This window comes from Carassius carassius, chromosome 48 (assembly GCF_963082965.1).
Source record: "Carassius carassius chromosome 48, fCarCar2.1, whole genome shotgun sequence".
Lineage (NCBI taxonomy): Eukaryota > Metazoa > Chordata > Actinopteri > Cypriniformes > Cyprinidae > Carassius > Carassius carassius.
The window spans coordinates 21,288,717-21,307,371 of NC_081802.1; the positions used below are offsets into that span (position 1 = coordinate 21,288,717).

An 18,655-nucleotide genomic window follows, 5' to 3' on the forward strand; every position below is an offset into this window, starting at 1 on the left:
ATTTAATTAGCAATTATTTAATTTTTTTGCACAGAATAAGGTAGAAAATATACTTTATGGTTTCTGTACTGTAATAAATGTCAATTAGAACTGCATCATTCATAAATTGTTTGTGGGTATTTTTTAGTTTCATCAGTTCATTCTGCTTTTATTCAGTTTAGCTGCAGATATAGCCTGGCACGTCTATGAGAGCGAGATCGCTTCTCTTTCAGTGTGAAAACATCTTCATCTCTATTTAACTTTTCCTCTCCATCAGCGAATGATTCTGAGAGAAAACGTGCCAGATGTCTGTTTGCTAATGAAACAAACGCTATTTCATGCATATTATCAGATAAATCTCGCGCTCTTATTTCAAGGTCGTTGTTAATGCTGTGGTTAATTTTAAAAGTTTCCTTCGTATATTCGGTTCATCCGCATTGTTTAAAAACATTTATCATTCAATGGATCTGTGCATATGATTTAGACACTTACTTTTCTGCTCCGTCCATGCAATAAATACAGCTGTCGACGGCTCCGGTAACTCCGTCGGTAAGATGCAGAGAGTCATTGACAAACTACAGAAAAGTAAAACTACTTCACGTTAGCATTACTGGACACGAGTCCTATAGATAACACGTCAGCTGCGTCATAGACGGACGGCACGCGAGCGCAATCCTGTGACAGTCTCAGTCGGTAAACAGTGGAGCGCGTGAAGGACAGATAAGAGGCACGATTCACGAACACTCTTCAAGGTCTCCATTAATTCGTGCGTGTAGTAATTTAATGTGTATACATTTTGAAAGCATTGAATCGCTATAGAAATCGCGATTCATTCGATTCTTAGCATTTTGAATCGATTACTGTCCAAGATCTGCGATTCATGATTCAAAAATCATGTTTCAAGATCGATGCATATGAATCGACAGGGTTTGTAATCGATGCATCGAGAAAACGAGTGAATCGTTACACCCCTACTGCTTATTATAATAAAACTGCCCAGCTATTTCACTTCAGCACCGCATTTCTCACACACACACAGCACGCGCGAGTGCAGGAGCCTGTAGTCGCTGAAGTTGTCCGCTTTGACTCGGATAACTCGTTAAATCCATGAAATGAAAGCAATAGAAAATGAGGAGTTGGTGTCCCACACATTTAATGGCTGCTACATGGCAACGCGCTCTTCTCATTCATGAGAACTCTTTCTTGGCTTACAAATGTCATGGTACGAAAGAGGCGAAGACTCAAATGCAGGCAGAATGGTCCTTTTAATACAAAAATGAAACAAAACTAACAAAAACCACCCCGAGGGGGACAAACAGGCAGACTCAAAACTGTACTACAAACAGACATAACACCACGAAGGAAAACAACAGATCAGCACAGGATTACAGACACCAGGAGAATAAATAGGGAACCTAACGAGGGAGACACAGGTGTGGCAACTAAAACAATAATGATGTAACAAGATGGGTGGGGTCAGAAAATAGACAGGAGAGAGCACATGGCACCAAATAACACACAACACTCACGAAAAGACAGTGTCATCTGGTGGCCCTCCCGGGCAGACCAGCTGAAGACTGTGACAACAAATAAAGTAAAGACAAAATAATAACAAGCTGGCAGCGAGAATTTATCATCCATAGTGGTTCTCACGTAGTCCTTCTCTTAAAGACTGATCACTTATAACACTCACTATGTGAGGATGACGTAGAAGGTCTGCGTGGGAACCACTATGGATGATAAGTTCGCTCTGCAGCCTTGTTATTATTTTCATGCACACCACACTATAATGTGATGCATGCCAAATACATCGTTTTGGCCGTTACAAAGTGTCCATCCACAAACAGATGTACATCGTCTGCAGATATAAAGTATTTCATTGCACTTTAACAAGTAATCTGAAGAGCCTATATATGTGCAGTATTTTAAAGCCACAGCCATTAGTTTAATGCCACAGTTATGTTAGACTGCATCTCATTCTTGTTTCTGTGGCGGTGCGTCGGTCTCGTCATGAGGCGCGCGGTCCAGAGCGCTGTATGACTGATGCAACAGTTCAATTCAACTTTACTCCAAATGAACTTACCTGTTTTAAATACTTTATATTTAACGTGTTCGATTATGTCCAATATTAGTGTTAAACTGCTGGACTTTAAATGAAATCTACTACTGATTTTCACCGTTGACTAATTTTGCAGAACATTTAGACTGTTAAGTTCCGTGCTCGGATGCAGCAGATTTGTCACAGGATGGTGATATGACAGCTGCGTCAGACTATATATGAGCTGTTTTAAATACAGTATTTTTTTATTTAACGTTAGTTTATCAGTATGTTTAAAGTATATTTTTCGATTATTGGTGATTTCATAGGCTCTCTCTCGCGCACCTGCGCAGTTTAAAACACCAGAACAAAGAGTCTCTCTCTTGCTCCACCCATGCACGATAATATCATGTATCGTCGATCTCACGGGCTGACGATATGACGATCTGAAAAATGACCATATCGCCCAACACTAATGCAAATGTACAAATTTATACTTATTCGTAAAATGTACCAAATTTAATAATTACCATTTAATAATGGCTTTTCTAAATCAACCCCTATACATCAAACCAGTATACTATTCCCTACAATACTCCACTAATATAGTCTACTTCAGTAGTTCCCAACCTTTTTCAACTCGCGGCCCACACAACCACACACATATGTTTCTGCGGCCCACTTCAAAAAAATTAACTGACCCCGCTATTGTAGTACTCAGAAGATAGATTGTTAACTGTATTTATTGAATGAAATAGGGCTGTGTGATATGGACAAAAAAAAAAAAAAAAACTTTTTGAGATTTCTTTGATAAATTTTGAGATTGTGACACACACAGATATACTTTTACAGTCATAAATGCATTCAGGATTAATTTGAAACATATTTCCAAAAGAAAACCAATAAGAACTTTATCAAAAAGTTGTAATGTCTCTAGAACATATAGAAGTCAAAATTATCCCTATAGTAAAGATGTAACAAAATGTATAGACTTATGGCAAAAAAATAAATCCCGTGTACAGGGACTTTTTTTTTTTTTTTGCCATGAATTGTTCATAGAGCTCATTAATTGTAGCGGTGCCTCAGGTGTTTGCAGTGTATGCGGTCAGCAGCGAGAGCGCATAAATATAACGCGAAAGCACATTAAAATAATGCATGAGTGCAAATCTCTCTGTTCACACGCAGATTTCCTTTGCGCTGTCACAAAGCCAGACGTGCTTGCTCAGATACACGCTGCTCTGCGCGGAGAGAGTGTGCGCACTTAAAACGTGTCTCCTCTCACTTAAACTGCGTCCTGTGCACTCACAACTCTCTCTATGCTCATGTGTTAGATATTAATTATTTTCGCACGTTTTTATCTCTAGCCTTTTACCGCGTGCAGGGTGAATGCTCTGATCCGTCAACATGGGCTCGGAAAAAAGGCGCATCACAGACAGTGTGTGAACCTGGAGTTAGACATATGCCCAGTCTGCTCTGTTCTCACGCTAGGGGGGTTGCATTCTGATTGGATCGGATAGCATACCGCGGGAGGTCAGGGCTGTGGAAAATTGTGCTAAAGCGATTTAGAAATCGTGCACGCTCAAATCGTGATTTTATGACGATTTCTTTTAATCGCACAACCCTAGAATGGACTGGGCCGCGGACCACAGGTTGAAAACCACTGGTCTACTTGAATTCGGAATTTATGAATTCAGAAACTGGGTGCGCGGAAAGTGCTGTGGACGCCATCTTCTGTTGGGATAAGTTGAAGCAACCCTCACAGTGCATGGGTATTCTCTAGCGGCCAGCCATTGAGTATACATGAGAAAATGTAACTATTTTACAACTTTGTGATTTTGTATGAATTTGTATCATTTGGTTCCTATAAAAATGTACAATAAATAAAAATAAAAACATAAGTATGAAGGTCCACCCCTAGACCTAACCCTCAGAGAAAAATAAAAAAGTAAAAAAATTTTTTTTTCACTAATACAAATGAGACTGTACAATTCAGCAAAATGTAAACAAATTAATATTTCCCTGAGACTGACACAAAATGACTTAGCATAAGTTTTCTCAAATTGACTTAGCAACATCGTCCCCATATGCTCCTTTACTATTCTCAACTAATGTTGTCCACTTGAATTCAGAATTTGTGAATTTGAATTTTGAATTTGATTGCACAGGAAGGCCTGTGGATGCAATCTTCTGTTGGGGTGAATGACCCTCACAGTGCATTAGTGTCAGCTGATCACTCATTACTGTGGTGCACTATGGTTCCGGACACTACTACAAATGGCTGTTGCCTTCAAATAGTGCACTATATAAGAGTAAAGGGTGTGTGGTGTTATTCATGTGTGTAGCACAAATGGAGTGGGATGAGTAATGCTCAGGTTTAATACTTTAGGAGTTTGTTTAAATCTCTAGAACTTAGCACAAACATCTTAACACAAAAGAAAAGAACTATATTTCGGTATACTACAACACAACTACTGTACATCTATTAAACTATTTCATGAGTAATGGGGAATGTGGACTATTGGGAGGGATGGCTTTCACCCTCACCGAGGTTGGGTTGAGAGAGGGCCATGTTGCGCTGCTGTATGTTGCCGTTGTTGGAGGCTTGATTGTGCAGACCTATCTGGGTCACTGAGGGTGTCATGGTCTTCCTGGGGTCATGCCATGTGGTGATCTTCTCAATGTGACTGCACAAGAAAGAAAACAAAATGTTCACATTAAACACACCTCTGGAAAAGAGCATTCACATGGTTTTTAAGAAAACCTGTATTTTCTAAGGTCAAGCAAATCCAAACTTGTTTTTCTTGTATTCTAGGAACGCACTGGCAAAGTAACAGATGGTGTTTTATGGCTGTGGTGTCCTCACCAGTTCACGCTCTTCCCAGTCACTCCTCCACCCTGAGTGAACCCTTCAAAACTGCAGCTACGTGAAATTCTGGCTTCTCTGCATTTTTTCATTCAAGGCCACAAGTGTCAGAATGGCGGTTGCTAAATGACATTCTCAGTGTGCCTCAGTCAGTAAACCAGTTTAGCGTTGCTTTCATTATCAGGTTGGCTGTACTGTCTAGTTCAGGGGTGCTCAAACCTGCTCCTGGAGATGACTTCCGGATGAGATTAGTCTCAGCCTTGTCTGACATTTTCAACCTTGATGAGCAGGTTCAGGCATGTTTTATTAAAGTCGTAACTGAAATCTGTGGTAAAGTAGATCTGCAGGACTGCAGGATACAGTAATGATGATTAAATGCAACACTGGTTAAGCTCCAAAATTGGTTGCCAGTAGACTTATTTACAGTTGATCAACCTGCAAAGCTAAAGGAGTGGACACAATAATGTTTCATTGACTTCCACTTTACACAATTTCATGCAAAGTTTCACATTCGACTTTGTATGAAAGTTGGGTGAACGAAGACCAGTGAATTCATATGATATGTCCATAAAGTCACATCACCACCACTGCAGCCTCCAAAGACAGATTCTTCTTCTTCTTCTTTTTAACTGCTTGATTTATTTTATCATTCATAAGGTACAGTCATATTAGTGGAAATTTGGCTAAATATAATTGGCAAAAAAGCTCAGTATTCCATTGTTAACTGTATAGTGATGCAAGAAGCACAAGTTCAAACCAAGCAGTTGAATTTTCTATTGGTTAATGGAGCAAATTTGTATGACCGAATTTAATAATTTTTGATGAGCTTAACTGCTTTAAACAGTAAAGTAAATTGTGTAGAGTCAATGATCAAAATTAATATCAAAATCTGGGTTAAAAGATGATCCAGACCCATAAAAATATCAGATTGGTTGATTATATTCTTTACAGGGGGTTTAAATTTTTAAACTAAATATATACTGCTAAACTCTGCCTACTTGTTTGTACACAAACTGGTCTGAACACAAAATCAGATGGCTGTTAGTGACAAAATGAGTCACAAAATAGACAAAAGCCTCAATCAGAGAGTGACTCACTCAAACTATTCACGCTCCACTGGGAAGATGATCTATTTCCTGCTGATCTCAGGCCTGCACAGTGGCAGAACAGGAAGCCATGTCTCCACGTGCTGCCCTGACAGCAGACCTCCTGCTGCTTGTTTTGAGAAACTATTTTCTCTTTATTAAACTTTTTCGAATTTTTTACTGGTTAAATTTCCAAGAATTCTGTATTTCTTCAAAAGATCTTAAAATATAACACTTCAACATAACATGTAAAAACTGTTTTGGTTTTTTGTTTGTTTTTTGGTTACGCTGTAAACCTGACCATTGGTTTCTAAAGAGTAAAGAGTGTTATTAAGAGACTCCAGCTGTGTGAAATACATCAACAGTGGGGTTAATTAACAGAGTTAGGATGCTAGCAGTCTGAATGGTTTAGATTTCCGAAGGTCTGACAGGAGAGAGAAGGAACGGGCCCTTGGGGGACTTTGGGCTTCTGGGTGGGGCAGCTGTACTGCACCTGTGGGTTGGGCCCCTTAATTCCCAATATGTGTAGTGGATCATAGTTTAGCAGCCTAATGTTAAAGCAAACAACAATTTACCTACAATTAGCCAATGGCACAATTTAGCTTTCTCTCGTTTTACATGTTTTGTAGAATTTTCAGGACTAGTGGCATAGTGGCACAGGCATAGCATTTTTGTCTGCTTAAAGGGTCATATTCATTACTTTTGCAACATCATAATGTTTAAAGGTTCTATTTGACATAAACAGTTGCTTTTTTCTTTTGACCATTTTACTGTCAAGTAAGTTTGATCAAGATTGAAGCTAAACTCAGAAAAATGGAATTCAAGGGCTAAAGTAGAGAACCCCAGGCCTGTATATTAACTCAGACTCTTAAATTTCTAAAGTTTTCCTCTAATATTTCTTTATTGTGAAACCACAATATTTAAATATATAATAAATTCAATTACACTAATATAGTTATATAAAAACTCATTCAATATTAACAACCCAGACGAGTTCCCATTTTTTACTTTTCTGTATCCAGTCTAGGGCTAAAATATGGGGATTATAGTTTTCAGAAATTAGTTTCTGCACTGGTTTGGAAAAATAAAGCAGAGATTATGAGGCACAGGGGGCTGACACTCGGGTCTCACATGGCAATGTTTGGGTACAATCCACATGCTGCTTGCAGAGAAAACACACACACACACACACATCTCAAAGAAACAATGGCTTGGTGGTGGATTAGTGGTGACACACAGGCTGAAACAACACTGACACACATTAAGAGTAGCCAGATGGACACAACACCTCTGAGCTGAGCTTCCCGCTCTTCCTGTTAGTGTGCTAGCTGTGGAAAATAACACACGCACTCCAGCACTTGTCAATTCATGTAAACAATAGGGCTGCAACAAACAATTATTTTGAGAATTGATTAGTTAGAACAATTAATCAACTAATTGTTGATTATTCAACTGATTAATCAGTAGACTTTGATTATTCAGCTTTTGCAATTAGTTAAAATACTGAGTTGTACATATTCTAACAAATAAAGGTAATCATTTCAGCTTTTGAAAATCATATGTAATTACAATTATTAAACAATTAATTAATACAAATGAATATATTGTCATGAAATGTCATGAAATGACGTAAAACATCATTACCAATCAAAACGCATGTTTATTTAAATGCAATATGTGGGCTTTTTACAACTGATCTCACAGTATTTCCTACATATTTTACTAGGTGGCTTATTCGTTCGAATGACCACACCTAACCCCAACCCTAAACCTAACCCTCACAGAAATCATGCTAAATTATGATTTATTGAGCATATACATTTTACGTGCACGTCCATTCCCTGGGATCGAACCCATGATAGCTTGATTACATATCAAGGTATAACGCAATAATCTACCAACTGAGCTACACGAAACGCAAATCAGAGTGCAAATAAAAGAGTACAAAACATTAGGGGCGCAATAGGGGCGCAATTGTAGTTGGCTTGGCTCTGTGTTCATCTTCAGTTCTCTCTTCACAGCAGTAATGAAGTAAATGAATTACTCCGGGATATTGGTTTGTTTGAACTCAGAGGGAGTGTCAGCCACATTAAAAAAAGTTAACAGTTTAAGTCATTTGTGGATTAATGCGTATTGGAGACGCGAACCTTTTAAAACGAATTAGTTCGATTTGGTGAACTGGTTCAAAAAGATCTGGTTACATCGAATGATTCGTTTGCGAACCGGATATCATTGAACTGCATTGTTTTGAACTCTCTCTCACAACAGACACGGAAGAGAAGACAATGCTGAATAAAGTCGTAGTTTTTGCTATTTTTGGACCAAAACGTATTTTCGATGCTTCAAAAAATTCTAACTGACCCTCTGATATCACATGGACTACTTTGAAGATGTTTTTCTTACCTTTCTGGACATGGACAGTATACCGTACACACAGTTTCAATGGAGGGACTGAGACTCTCGGACTAAATCTAAAATATCTTAAACTGTGTTCCGAAGATAAACGGAGGTCTTACGGGTTTAGAACGACATGAGGGTGAGTTATTAATGACATAATTATGATTTTTCAATTAACTAACCCTTTAAGGAAGATTAAGGAAACCAGTCTGACACCATGCTATAATGAGCATACTCGCACCCTAAAGAGAGCAGCTCGAAAAAAGGAGTGCAGCTGGAGGAAAACAAAACTAGAGGTAATTCGTATTGCTTGGTGGGAAAGTAACCTATCCTACAGAGGGTCACTGCAGTCACCCGGATCCAGTACGTATCCAGACCAGATGCTGGATCAGCACCTAGAAAGGACCTCTATTGCCCTGAAAGACAGCGGAGACCAGGACAACTAGAGCCCCAGATACAGATCCCCTGTAAAGACCTTGTCTCAGAGGAGCACCAGGACAAGACCACAGGAAACAGATGATTCTTCTGCACAATCTGACTTTGCTGCAGCCTGGAATTGAACTACTGGTTTCGTCCGGTCAGAGGAGAACTGGCCCCCCAACTGAGTCTGGTTTCTCCCAAGGTTTTTTTCTCCATTCTGTCACCGATGGAGTTTCGGTTCCTTGCCGCTGTCGCCTCTGTCTTGCTTAGTTGGGGACACTTCATCTACAGCGATATCGTTGACTTGTTTGCAAATGAATGCACAGACACTATTTAAACTGAACTGAGCTGAATGATGAAATCACTGAATTCAATGATGAACTGCATTTAACTGAAAATTAAGTGTTTACTATTGTCATTTTGCATTATTGACACACTATTTTTCTATTTAATACTGTAACTTGCTTTGACACGATCTATATTGTTAAAAGTGCTATATAAATAAAGGTGACTATTGAGAGGAAAGCGCACAGCATATATTTACATATTCATCCAAACGCCGCTCAGCAGCTTCAGTTTCGGCTGCGTTTGCTCTGAACTGAAGCACTGTGTCTTCTTCTCTTGAACTGGAAGGCTGAATTACAGTCTTGCGCTACAGCGCCACACTGGTCAAACCGTGTTATTGCAGGGTCTTTCATTAGGTTAAACAACATATTTTGTCCAATTAGATGCTAAAACGAGAATACCCCTTCTCCAATACATCCTTCAACTGGCTAAAATGTAGCGAATTTTGGCTGCAGTGTAACTAAAGCCCATTAATAAAAATAAAATAAAAAGTTTGATATGTCCTAAAAATGTCCTTTTTGAAAAAGTATTGAATGCTACCCAGATCCATAATATCTGCTCTTCTAATTATAGAGCAGGCAGTGGTACAGCAGACGCATCTGAAGGCACCTTTCACCCACAAGTGTGTTGAGTGTCCAGAAAGAAATCTCCAGGAATGTGAGTCTGTCTGTAGCCATAGTGATCTCAACACACTCCAGACAGAGTTGGTAAACACTCTCACACAAACACACACACACACACACGTTTGTTTTTGTGTAAAGTGTGTTCATCCCATAGGAGTAATGGTTTTTATACTGTACAAACTGTATATTCTATGGCCCTACACCAACCCTACACCTAACCCTAACCCTCACAGGAAACTTTGTGCATTTTTACTTTCTCAAAAAACTAATTCTGTACAATTTATAAGCGTTTTGAAAAATGGGGACATGGGTTAAGTCCTCATAAGTCACCCTGTCCTTGTAATACCTGTGTCATACCCATGTCATTATACAGAGTTGTGTCCTGAAATGTCACAAAAACAAGAGCACACACACACACACAAGCAACACACTCACTTAGGAATATAATCTGTTCTAGACATATATAAGATGATGTCTCATAGATGAGTGCTATATATATGTAAAAATTTTATTTCAGGATAAAAAGTTCAGAAATGAACAGCATTTTTCTTTATACTGTCGATTTTGGTGAATTAAAAATGCCTATGTATAAATTAATTTTAAAACAATCTTACTGAGCCAACCCTATATATTATTGATTTAATAATGCATTATTTGACATTGCACTTATATATTATTGAAATATATAATAATAATGTGATCAGTAATTAATATGTCTTAATAATATATAGTAATTAATTTATTTTACTGGAGATAAAAAAATTATATCATGAATATCATGATGATTTAAATTTACTTTTTATTTAGCCATTACATTTCCATAAGTACAGACAGTTTACTTCAGCCTCCATTAATGTTTTCCCAAATTACATTAATGATTTCATTTTTTACTGAGTGGGTTTATTTATTTATTTTTTATTTATGATTTTTCTTTTCTTTTGATTTTGAGTTGAATAAAATAATCCTTTACAGTTATAATGAAATTCATAAATAAATAAATGTTTGATGCATTGTTTAACTTTTTATGCAACAGTTTAGTGTGGGTGGAGATCTTCTTTTTCAGTATCTCAAAGGTCATTTCATTCAAATGCTCATGATAAAACAGGGTGGACAGTAACTGTGGTCATGTTTGGGCTGAGTCAGTGACATCCTCCCATTCAAAACCGCCCCATCCACAGGGTGACAGCAGCCCAGCATGGCTCTAAGCCTCTCTCCACCCAGCTGTGCTAATTGAAAGCAGGAACAAAGAAAAGGATCCACTTTCCCAATTACTCTGAGCTTGGGTTACTGGTGAATTCCTGTACATCTAGGACAAAGGGGACTCCTCCTCAGAAGAGAAAAGAAATTGGTGACGAAGGGCCTGTCCGAAAGACAGATAGCCAGAGGTCAGATTTAGATGGCGGGGACTGTCAAAGGACACCAGCTGGATATTGTGGAATCAGAAGTATTCAATTAAATGTGAAAATGTGAGGGAGGGGCGCGCAGGAAATGGAATGTGCTACTAATTATAGTCATCCAGATCACTGCCACTGAGCTCTGACATCTGTGGAAACGGGGGCAAGTCGTAGCTTGTGTTTTCAGGCCTGGTCAGCAGTTAGGACAACCTGCTTCTCTCACATGGTCTGTGAAGCTACAAGTAGTTCAACTACAGTAAAGCTACTCGGCACATTTATTTACATAGCGATTTATAGATAGTTAATCAATAAGTGTTAATGTTGTAAAATTCATCAATTAATAAATTAAAAAGTTCAAATTAAATATGAAACACATTCAGTTTCAGTTGTAAAGCACTTCTGCAGAAGACAGTGTCATCATTTAATTAAGTGTAGTTCATATATTGTTTTAATTCAGTTCAGTAACATTGTCAGTAATGCAAAGTTCATCAATTGCTATAAGGCTTGTAAAAGTAGTTGCTACACTACAAGCTAATAAGAGAAAGTTAAGTAAGGGATAAAGTAAATCCAGCCGGTTGTTCTCTCATTATAAACCCCGACAGGATGATCAGGACCCCAACGCGAAGCGGAGTAAATCATTAGACACAAAATATTGAATTGAGTTTAAATATTTGAACGCAAAGCTTCTGTGAACACAGCAGTTGTGAGCAAGCGGCAAATTCAGACTAGACCGATATTTAAGGGAAACGGTGCAGTCAAACCATTTATTACACAACATTTGATTCCCCAAAGGTTGTAAACAATGTGACTGTGTGGTTTGAGCATACCTAACAGCCCATCAGTGGTGTGAGTTTAGATTGGGACGATGTGTTCATCTGTTCATCATTGTTTTCCGCAATGCCATTCTGTAATGCTTAAGAAATCACAACTTTTTTAAGTTAATAGCTTTGCTAGATTTAGTTAGTTACTACCCTAAAACTAAGGCCCCGTCCACACGGAGATGCGTTTCTATGAATACGCTCAATTTTTTTATCGGATAGGCGTTTCGTCTACACGGATCCGGCATTTTGGAAGAGTGAAACCGATATTTTTTGAAACCGGGTCCCAGAGTGGATAAATTTGGAAACGCCGTCTTTGCGTTTTCGTGTGGACGGCGAATCCATATATTTTCTGAAATGATGGCGTCATCAGCCCACGTCTCACCCCTAGTCAGACACCTCTACGTCACGTAACAGCAACAAAAACATGAACAAACACTGAACGATTGTCTTTTTATTAACTTATAATGACACAGATTAACAAATGTATCATTCCATGTTCGTTTGTGTACCACGCGCAAGGTTTATGAGCATAGTCCATGTCTTCTTCTCCGTTTTATGTGTATCTCTGTGGCAGAATTACAGCGCCACATGCTGGTCTGGCATGTATCCTACATCGTTTTGTGGTTTCGTGTGGACGCGGATATTTCTTGAGACGCAGGAAAAAAAAGATCGGATTGGGGTAAGCTCCGTCTCCGTGTGGACGGGGCCTAAAACACTCCATTTCTCAAAAATAGGACTTGAACATCACAAAGTCTAAAGCACTAACATGAGCCATTGTATCAAAAGGCAAGGGACAGTCCTAAGCAGCTAAATGTGTTGGTGTGGAAACAGACTCCAAAAATACTTAGCAGCAAGTGGAAAACTGAAGCAGTCCTGCATCAGATCTTCCTCAGCTGTTGTGAAGGACTTTGGGCGGCTTGTCGTGTTACTGGTTCAGACAACTGGCCGTGAGTGTGGGAGTGAACGGCTGTGCAGCTGCTATTGGGTGGGCTAACTTTAGACCTGGCAGAGACCTGACTGGCCCTGTTCACTCACACAAGTGTCTACTAGCCACACTGCTCCAGAAACAGAGCCAAATGATCGAGGAGGTTCATATATAGAAAACAACATCATTCAAAAGTCTATGTATTGTGGCGGGAGGAGCACAAGGAACACAGTGGGCGTGGCGTCAGGCCTCGGAGAGGCTTTTATTAACAGAAATCAAATAAAACAGGGGATAAAAGTGGCCAAAGGGGAAGAGTGTCCAAAATAAACAGGGAATCTGGTGTCCTCGTCGTGCTGCGGGGTTCGTGTGGGTCGGGCAGTGTTCATGGAGGAAGGGTCCAGGTAAGGGGCGGTGTCCGGTCACCGCACGCGCTCCCCTCTTCGGTCCGGGGCGCGAGGGGCGGCGGCTTCCTCTAGCGGCCGCATCTCTCTCGTTGGCTTCGGCGCTGCTAGGGGATGGATGGCCCGGCATCCTGGCCCGACGGCCGTGTAAACGGGTGCGGTTCTCATCCGGATCGCGGGTCCGGCAGCTCACGTCTCTGGTGGCGCGGGAGTCCCTCAACGCACCCTTCCTGGACCCACGAGGACACCAGTGTGCATGCACAGGGAAGAGACCGGTCTCCCGAGGAGAGGCGCGTTGGGCTTTTAAACAGCGGCGGTGATGAGGCTCCATTTCCTTCAGGTGTGCCCCATCACACGCCGCCAGCCCTGACTCGTCCAGCGCCCCTCCTCTCACACCGCTCCTGTCGGGAGCCTGGTGAAGGGCGGCAATTTAGGACGGGGTGCTGGTGACAATCAGGGAGGAGGCAGCTGACTCGTCACAGTATATATATATACACTATTCAACAAGTATGCATGATATTGATTAAAAAAAAGAGTGGAGACATTTATAAAGTAACAAAAGGTTTTTTTTTACTTTTTTTTTCTCATCGGTGTCATGAAACAAAAGGATTTCATGGTTTCCATAGAAATGGTTTTCAAAATTGATAATAATCAGAAATGTTTCTTGAGCAGGAAATCAGCCTCTCAGAATGATTTCTGAAGATCATGTGACATTGACTTAAACTGGAGTAATGGTGCTGAAAATACAGCTTTGATCACAACAATAAATGACATTTTAACATGTATTCACATAAAAAAAAAAATATTGCACAATATTACTATTTTTACTGTCTTTTGATCAAATGAATGCAGTTTTTGTGAGGACTTGTGAGGACAACCCAAACTTTTGAACTGTAGTTAGTGCAATAGGCTACTTTATTATATACTATTATATAATATATATACAACTTCTTTTATATCTCCAAAAAATGTATCCCATATATGTCATGAATATTTTCTATACAGATATATGTGGACAGACATATATCTCAAACAGTCAAAAAAATACAGAGATTATGACAGTAAGCCAATGACTCATGACTACTGCCTTTCCCGTCAGAGAAAAAGCAAAGCCTTATGGGAAGTTTGGGAGGTGCTTGACCCTTAGCACAATTAAGAGGTTTGTATCATTGCTCTGCTACAATAGTAGAGTTAAATGCCTGTTTAAAGGAGTTAAATAACTGGTACATACAGTATTTTGATCGTTTGACAGAAAAGTTTGTCTAGATCTTCAGATCAAAACTCTTCTGTTGGTGCTGGTGTTGAGACACTGCATGATTTAGGAAGATCTCATTAGGACTTTATAATGCGGCAATTCTGTTCAGCTGCCCAGTATGTTAAATAACTCCAGAGCGTGTCTGCCCGACTGCAGACTAACAAGAAGCAAATTGTGCTGCAGAAAACAATGTACTGATCCGATGTCTTAAAGCAAAGAGCTACTGAACCTCTGATGAACCCACAGAACTCATGAATATCATCAGCCATCACAATGATCATGAAGCATGGCTCTGAACATCTGTGAGACTGTGAGGGTCTGTCTTCAATTCAAAATACACACGTTTCCAACTAAAATTAAATCTTGAGATGTAACGTAATGTTGTTGTAGAACGTTGTTGTGTATAATGCTTAATCATAAGCATGTTCAGAAATGGTGACAAAAACTTGATTATATATAAAATAAAAAAATTACACATAATTTAAATTAATGGATATTTGATTATTCCTTTTTTATGAGCCCAAATATCCGAATACAGTATTTTTGTAAAATGTTCATCCCTAACTACTGCAGTCTTCAGTGTCACGTGATCCTTCAGAAATCATTCTAATATGCTGATTTGATGCTTAAGAAACATTTCTGATTATCAATGTTGAAAACAGTAGTGCTGTTTCATATTATTGTGGAAACCATGATTGATTGATTGATTGATTGGTTGATTTTCAGGATTCTTTGATGAACAGAAAGTTTCAAAGAACAGCATTTATTTGAAATAAAAATCTACATTATAAATGTCTTTACTGTCATTTCTAATCACTGTAATGTGTCCTTTCTGAATATATATATTTCTTTCAAAATGTAGACAGTTTTAAATGAAATTTTGAAATGTGAAAATTATAATTTTTTTTTTAAAAAGTCTGATCTTAATGTTCCTCGAATAAGCTTGAGTCTTGTTTTTGGACAAAATTATTTCAGAGATTCACCTTTAAGCACTGTGAATGTCTGTAGAAACTCCAGCAGCTTTCACAAACCCCTACAGATCATTGCAGTTCCCTCGAGTGTGTGTGGGTTGCTGGAATGCTGTGTTAAATTCTGGCCCAGTGTCACCCTGACAACACCCCGTCACCCGTCACCCGTTCCCTCATCACACATTAACATATCAACCCCCAGACCTGCAGCACTCACTCTGTTAATAATTAACTTCATTCACTTCAGTCTTTTTCTGATGTGTTTGAGTCTCATCACTGGACTGGTCAAAACATTTAGTTACACATTGCTAATGATGATATGGTGAAATATTAGTTCAATTTTGTCACTGTATAACTGTGCTCTAGATCACATGATGTGATTCACTTTCAGATAAATGAAAATAAAAAACAAACACCATATGATTTAAAACACCAGTTTTTAGGTATTTATAAAATAAGTAAATCATTTATAAATTAAAAAAAATATATAAAATTATTTCTCAATAAGAAATTATTCTTATATTTAGAAATAATTAATAAAATATTAAATATTTTTTAAAATAACAAAACATTTTCATTTTCAGTGGTACCACAAATAAAAATACTTGTATGGAAAACCCCAAACACAGGCAGTCAATTATTTAAATATATTAAAAATCAATGTGAACTTTTTTGTTTTTATAACGCCTTCCTCTATCTTAACAATAACCTTTATCGTGAAATTAGTAAGTGGTGTAATTGGCCACTAACAAAAGAGCATGTGAGTCAATGGTGAATTAAAGGGATAGTTCACCCAAAAATGAAAATAATGTCATTAATGACCCTCATGTCATTCTAAACCTTTAATACCTCCAATTATCTTCGGAACAGTTTAAGATATTTTAGATTTAGTCCGAGAGCTCTCAGTCCCTCCATTGAAACTGTGTGTACGGTATACTGTCCATGTCCAGAAAGGTAAGAAAAACATCATCAAAGTAGTCCATGTGACATCAGAGGGTCCGTTAGAATATTTTGAAGCATCGAAAATACATTTCGGTCCAAAATTAGCAAAAACTACGACTTTATTCAGCATTGTCTTCTCTTCAGTGTCTGTTATAAGACAGTTCAAAACAAAGCAGTTTGTCATATCCGGTTCGCGAACCAATCATTCGATGTAACCGGATCTTTTTGAACCAGTTCACCAAATCGAACTGAATCGTTTTAAACGGTTCGCATCTCCAATACACATTAATCCACAGATGACTTAAGCTGTTAACTTGTTTAATCTGACTGACACTCCCTCTGAGTTCAAACAAACCAATATCCTGGAGTAATTCATTTACTCAAACAGTACACTGACTGAACTGCTGTGAAGAGAGAACTGAAGATGAACACCGAGCCGAGCCAGATAATGACTCGTTCACGAGTCAAGAACCGGTTGCATCGGTTTTCGGATCACCAGTACTTCTTTCTGACAGTTCGATTCAATAAACCGGTTGAAGAAAATGGTTCACCGGTTCTTTTGCGCTCGACGTAAATGGCGATCAATCACCAAAAGAATCAGTTCGGTTCAGACGCTCTGTGTGTCAGTCTGCTTCACACTGAATCACACATGCGCAGTATCATCAGCTCCTCGGTTCTCGAATCGTACACGTCTGACAGAAACGGTTCTTGACTCGTGAACGAGTCAGTCTTTTGTTCGTTACCTGGCTCGGCTCGGTGTTCATCTTCAGTTCTCTCTTCACAGCAGTTCAGTCAGTGTACTGTTTGAGTAAATGAATTACTCCGGGATATTGGTTTGTTTGAACTCAGAGGGAGTGTCAGTCACATTAAAAAAGTTAACAGCTTAAGTCATTTGTGGATTAATGCGTATTGGAGATGCGAACAGTTTAAAACGATTCAGTTCGATTTGATGAACTGGTTCAAAAAGATCCGGTTACATCGAATGATTCGTTTGCGAACCGGATATGACAAACTACTTTGTTTTGAACTGTCTTACAACAGACACGGAAGAGAAGACAATGCTGAATAAAATCGTAGTTTTTGCTATTTTTGGACCAAAATGTATTTTCGATGCTTCAAAAAATTCTAACTGACCCTCTGATGTTACCTTTCTGGACATGGACAGTATACCGTACACACAGCTTCAATGGAGGGACTGAGAGCTCTTGGACTAAATCTAAAATATCTTAAACTGTGTTCCAAAGATAAACGGAGGTCTTACGGGTTTGGAACAACATTAGGGTAAGTTATTAATGACATAATTTTGCAAATTGGGCGAACTAACCCTTTAAATTGACTAAACTGACTAAAGTCCTACATTTATTGAGAGTGGCTGTAAGTGGCCAAATCATTCTAACCCCAATTAAAGCATCTTTACCATTTTAATTTGCAATGCATTATGGGATTGCCATGTTCATGAACGCTACACACAGTTCTGAATGTAACCGAAACTCTGGATGTAGAAACTAGGATTTGGAATTGAGATTTTAAAGTGAGACAAGAATGATGGTTTTGTTTGAATTGTAGAATGAACCAAATAAATAAGAATAACACTAGGGCTGTGCAAAAAATCGAATGCGATTTTCATGCACATCTCACCAGTAAAGATGCTCCTGTAATTAGAAGTATATCTCCAGCACGTGCGTTCGGATCAGGGTTGCCAGGTTTTTACAACAAATCCTTCACAGTTGCTTCTCAAAACTAGTCCAAAACTAGCCCAATCGCGCTTCGAGGTGGTTCCCCGATAAAAATTGCTTCCCGGGGTTAAAATATACGTTTTTTTAGCTGGGTTGCATTGGGATTCGCATTTTAGGGGCTAAATATCACATTATTTGTATTGGGGTCGCTTCGACCTGCGGACATGAAAAACAACCTCAGACTTGGCAACACTGGTTGGCATTTACTACACCGAGCCGTAATTCACTGACAATCTACACAAAATTGATGTTAAAATCGCGATTCTTTGTTGATTTTGAAAACGATTTTGTGTTAGTTGTCTGTGTAGTAACTGCCGCTCCACCTTGTTTTGAGAAGCAACTGGACAGTATTTGTTGTGAAAACCTGGCAACCCTGATCTGAACGCACGTGCTTGAGATATACTTCTAATCACAGGAGCGTCTTTACTTATGAGATGTGCATGAAAATCGCATTCGATTTTTT

General features: G+C 38.8%; 1 protein-coding gene across 2 annotated transcripts in view; it reads right to left on the reverse strand.

Annotated features, from left to right (window-relative positions):
* Nucleotides 1–18,655, reverse strand: part of LOC132131842 (WW domain-containing transcription regulator protein 1-like) — a 51,976-nt gene that overhangs the window by 20,524 nt on the left and 12,797 nt on the right. For both annotated transcript variants that reach the window (XM_059543977.1, XM_059543976.1), the window contains exon 2: nucleotides 4,562–4,701. In XM_059543977.1, coding sequence (XP_059399960.1) covers nucleotides 4,562–4,701 — 140 coding nt within the window. The remainder of the gene's footprint in view (nucleotides 1–4,561; nucleotides 4,702–18,655) is intronic.